General features: G+C 46.2%; 1 protein-coding gene across 1 annotated transcript in view; it reads right to left on the minus strand.

Annotated features, from left to right (window-relative positions):
• OCRL (OCRL inositol polyphosphate-5-phosphatase) overlaps positions 1-5,278 on the minus strand; it is a gene marked incomplete at its 5' end in the record, with an annotated part of 23,770 nt that overhangs the window by 7,932 nt on the left and 10,560 nt on the right. The window contains 4 exons of the mRNA XM_029284963.1: positions 6-48; positions 300-409; positions 2,041-2,152; positions 3,795-3,982. Coding sequence (XP_029140796.1) covers positions 6-48; positions 300-409; positions 2,041-2,152; positions 3,795-3,982 — 453 coding nt within the window. The remainder of the gene's footprint in view (positions 1-5; positions 49-299; positions 410-2,040; positions 2,153-3,794; positions 3,983-5,278) is intronic.

A 5,278-nucleotide genomic window follows, 5' to 3' on the forward strand; every position in this document is an offset into this window, starting at 1 on the left:
CCTCGCCAGAGAATCCGGTCACACCAAGCGGGCACACGACATTTTCCACTGGAAGGAGATAGGATTGAGATCAGGGATACTCTGGAAGCCTGCAGGATGCTCACCACGTTTTACCCCCCTCCAGGATCTCCGGGCCAAACAAATTTCAATTCATGAGATCCATCCTTCTGTATGGGAATCTATCCTCCCATTTTTTTTTTGGTACAGGACTGTTGAGTCTGAGGCAGGCTAGTCCATTTGGGTGGGTGGAAAGTGCTGATTTAACTATCGTGGTGTTGGGGGTGGGGGGAGATTCTTACCTGGAATCCCAGCGATCTGTTTTAGAGTCGTATTTGTACGTGGGGATGAACTTGATTTCGCCTTCTGTGAAATCGGCAAAAGCTGCTTTTTGGGTACGCTGAATATTCAGCTGCAAGCAAAAGGCAACAACCGGTCAAGCCGACGTCACCCAGACTGTCTATCCCAGGGGTAGGCAACCTTGGCTCTTTTATGACTGGTGGACTTCCACTCCCAGAATTCCTGAGCCAGCATGGCTCAGCTTGGAAACCTCTCCCTTTCCCCTCAGCATGGCTGGCTCAGGAATTCTGGGAGTTGAAGTCCACGCATCATAAAAGAGCCAAGGTTGCCTACCCCTGACCTAGAGGAACATATGAAAGCATAATTAATGTTAATTAATGTAGACTTTATTAGTTTAGAGGAGGGGTAGGCAACCGTGGCTCTTTGATGACTCGTGGACTTCCACTCCCAGAATTCCTGATCCAGCATGGCTCAGCTTGGAAACCTCTCCCTTTCCCCTCAGCATGGCTGGATCAGGAATTCTGGGAGTTGAAGTCCACGAGTCATAAAGGGGCCATAGTTCCCCCATGCTAGCTCAGGAATTCTGGGAGTTGAAGTCCACCAGTCATAAAAGAGCCAAGGTTGCCTACCCCTGGTCTATCCCAAAAGGTGCTTTTTCCAAGAGGCAACAGGACTTTTTTTTAGTTTTCTTAGAAGGCGTTTTGCTTCTCATCCGAGAAGCTTCTGTTTTTGTTCTGGAGAAGCTTCTTGGATGGGAAGTGACACATTTTCAAGGGGGAAAAAAAGGCAAGAGAAAATCCAGTTGCCTCTTGAAAAAGCACCTTTGGGACCACCATGACCTGGATGACTGAGACTCTCCATAGACACCCAAACTGTCCAGTATTGACATTGGGGACAGGCTAGTGAAGACCTTAGACTGCCTGTCACATGGTTTTGAAGGTGAACCATCCTTATTCAAAAGGCTCAGAATGTAAAAAAGCACATTGTGCCTTCTTCTGTTTCTCTCACATCTCTTAACACAGTGGTTCTCAACCTGTGGGTCAGGACCCCATTTGGGGTCGATCGACCATTTCACAGGGGTCGCCAAGCAAGGCTGTCTGCCATTTTTTTTGTCCGCCATTTTTCCCCCCTTTTCCGGCGGGTGCCTTACCTCCCTTGGGCTGGGCCAGCTGGTGGTCAGCCTGCTACGTCTCTGCCGCTTGCCAGCTACGCCTCGGCCGGCGCAGGGGGTGGAACCACGCATGTGCGGCGCTCCCAGGCAGGGAAAGTCCTCGACTTACGACCGGTTTAGTCCTCAACTTATGACCGGTTTAGTCCTCGATATACGACTGGTTTAGTCCTCGACTTACGACCGGTTGGGGTCGCGGCATTAAAAAGGTTGAGAACCACTGTCTTAACAGGAACATCAAACGCAAACTAGTTGGGGCCTAGGCACGGAGGAACGGCTGCTGGCCACGAAACAATGAAAGGGAGCTTAAACTTCCAAACAGCCAATACAAGCCGGAGTTGGATGAATGTAATCCAAGCCTTTACACGAACCACAATGACCAACATTAGATAAATGAATTTCAGACGGCACAACCATCCCATGTTCACAAATCCTAATTATTAAATCGTCGGATGAAGAAGGCCTAAGCCCGTCTCGCAGGGGAGAGACCGTATCCGGGAGGAGGGGGATAGATATTTCAATTTTAAAAACAAAACAAAACTTCCAGGGAATTCCTGCCTACCTTCCCCTCTCACCTGGTCAAACGTGAGCAGTTTCTGGAGCTCGTTTTTACTGATTAGACTTTTTACGTCGTTGGCGTCAGGGAGGCAAAGCCGGTAGTTCAGATCTCCCAGCCAGATGACAATTCTGAAGGATACAGGAAAGAGGAGAGAACCTGTTATCGCTCGCTTAGCCCGGAGAAGAACCGCTGGGCTACTATCTGGAAAGTTCTAGAAGAGGATGACAAAATAAGGTGGTAACACTGCACGGTTCCTCCTGATCTCTTTCCAAGAACCTTTAAAACTCTTTGTGGTTTTGGAGCAGAAGATCTGCAAAACTACCGGCCCAAACTCACTGATACGTATCTTCCATGATGCTCCTTCCCTGGATACCTTCTGCTACCTGAGTCAGAACATGAGCATCACGATCACGCAAAAAACGTCTTTTTGTGGCATTTTTGACGCATTTGCATTTGGAAACAGCCTTTCTGGCAAAGTTCCTCTGATGCACATCGTGATATAATTTCTGTGCTAAAAAACAATAATAATAATAATAATCTTTTTTTGAAGGTCCCCTGAATCTCTTTTCTCTGAATTCTGCAAGACTGTCTACGAACAATTAACCAGTGGAACCACCTGCCTCCAGAAGCAGTGAATGCTCCAACACTGGAAGTTTTTAAGAAGAGACTGGACAGCCATTTGTCCGAAATGGTACAGGGTTTCCTGCCTGAGCAGGGGGTTGGATTCGATGACCTCCAAGGTCCCTTCCAACTTCATCATCATCATCATCATCATTATTATTATTATTATTATTATTATTATTTATAGCAGTGTTCCAATATCTAAGGGGCTGCCACAAAGAAGAGGGAGTCAAGCTATTCTCCAAAGCACCTGAAGGCAGGACAAGAAACAAGGGATTGAAACTAATCAGGGAGAGAAGCAACCTAGAACTAAGGAGAAACTTCCTGACAGTTAGAACAATTAACCAACGGAACAACCTGCCTCCAGAAGCTGTGAATGCTCCAACGCTGGAAGTTTTTAAGAAGAGACTGGACAGCCATCTGTCCGAAATGGTATAGGGTTTCCTGCCTGAGCAGGGGGTTGGACTAGATGACCTCCAAGGTCCCTTCCAACTCTATTATTATTATTATTATTATTATTATTATTATTATTATTATTATTATTATTATTATTATTATTATTATTATTACTATTATTATTAACCTGCATCCCTTACTATATTGTTTGGACGTCTTATTAAATTCTTTCAGAGTTGTTGTACTTCTGATCTGCCCCACTGAGAATGGTCTGCAGTAAAACTCAGAAAATAAATTAGGATGTAATTACTGTTGTTCGTTAGCACTTAACAGCGTGGTGTTTATTACGGCTTCCCTTACTGCCCCATCCCAAGTAGGCAGTTCTTGGCCAAGGAGACTCAAAAGAAACCTCAGCCAAGCAATGAGAAAGACAAGAGTCCATTCATTTCTCCAAACTCTGCTCGCCAGAATCAGAAGGGAAAAACCCCCTAACAAAAACAGAGTTCGTATCACGTATTATGCTATCTAATCTAAAAAAAGCCCAATCTTAGTTTATTTAAGCACGCCACAGATATGACCCAACTTAAAATATCTTTCTGTGGCCGTGAATTCTTTCTTGATGGCTTGGAGGTCAATGACTGTGTTTATTTCACTGAGCCCAACCTATCGCTTTCTGCTTTCCCTCAACCAGTCAGCAACGCAGCCCCACCGAGCTTCTCTCCACGCCACCCGTGTCCCGCCCTTCAGACGCACTCGTGTTTCATGATGGTCAGCTGTGGCAGATTCTGGTCAGGAACCTGAAAGCTCATGCGGGCACAGATGTCCTTGTAGTCTTGGTTGCGCTGCTCGAAGTTCTCCACGTGGGCAGCCAGGTGGGAGTTGACGATGCAGAAGCTGGTATTGTGGAAGACGAATCTGACAGCCACACCGCCCTTGTTGCCCTGCGGAAGTCCCGGCGGAAGCAGCGAAGGGAGGAAAGAAGGAAGAGCAGAAGGAAGCGTTGGAAAGAAAGAAAAGAAATTATAAGCTGATAACGGCAGCTTCTGATAAAGAAAATTTATATAAAACGTTTCGCAGATGGCACCTGCCAGCAGCAAGATTGGCAAAAATGTTTAAAAATATGTCAGGTAGACGTTGGAAATGTAAACACAAGTCAGGTACTTATTACCACGCATGGTGGACATGTGTTAAAGCAGTGGTTCTCAACCTTTTTAATGCCGCGACCCCAACCGGTCGTAAGTCGAGGACTAAACCGGTCATAAGTCGAGGACTAAACCAGTCGTAAGTCGAGGACTAAACCGGTCATAAGTCGAGGACTAAACCAGTCGTAAGTCGAGGACTAAACCGGTCATAAGTCAAGGACTAAACCAGTCGTAAGTCGAGGACTAAACCGGTCGTAAGTTGAGGACTAAACCGGTCGTACGTCGAGGACTAAACCGGTCGTAAGTCGAGGACTACCCAACCGGTCATAAGTCGAGGACTTTCCCTGCCCGGGAGCGCCGCACATGCGTGGTTCCGCCCCCTGCGCCGGCCGAGGTGTAGCTGGCAAGTGGCAGAGACGGAGCAGGCCGACCACCAGCTGGCCCAGCCCAAGGGAGGTAAGGCACCCGCCGGAAAAGGGGGGAAAAATGGCGGACAAAAAAAATGGCGGACAAAAAAAAATGGCGGACAGCCTTGCTTGGCGACCCCCATGAAATGGTCGATCGACCCCAAATGGGATCCCAACCCACAGGTTGAGAACCACTGTGTTAAAGCAAAGAGGTACTGGGAAAAAAAAATACATACTTGGCTAGAAAAGATGTTGGGAAAACGTGTAGATTTTAAACCTGAACTTTTTTTTATTAGGCATTATGCCAGAAAAAGATTGATAAACAAAGCATATATTTGATTTTACATGTGACAACAGCGGCGAGAATCATATTTGCACAATGTTGGAAAAACGAGGCAATACCGCCAGAGGAAGAAATAATGAAAAAAAAAAAATACTAGAACGTGCGGAAATGGACAGACTGACTACGAGGTTGAAAGAAAAAGAGGAAACAGAATACTGTCAGACTTGGCTCTTGTTTTATCAATGGCTGGAGAAAAGAATAAAGGGTTAGGAATTAAATTTGTATTAGTGAATGATAAACTCAAGACAACGCATTGCTGAAGAAGTACTATTGGATTGCATGGAAAAAAATTAATTAAAAAAGCGTGGGTTGGAGGTGGTGAGGAGGAGGAGGAGGAGGAGGAGG

This window comes from Protobothrops mucrosquamatus, unplaced genomic scaffold (assembly GCF_001527695.2).
Source record: "Protobothrops mucrosquamatus isolate PMUCROS unplaced genomic scaffold, P.Mucros_1.0 scaffold1146, whole genome shotgun sequence".
In the NCBI taxonomy this organism is placed as follows: Eukaryota; Metazoa; Chordata; class Lepidosauria; order Squamata; family Viperidae; genus Protobothrops; species Protobothrops mucrosquamatus.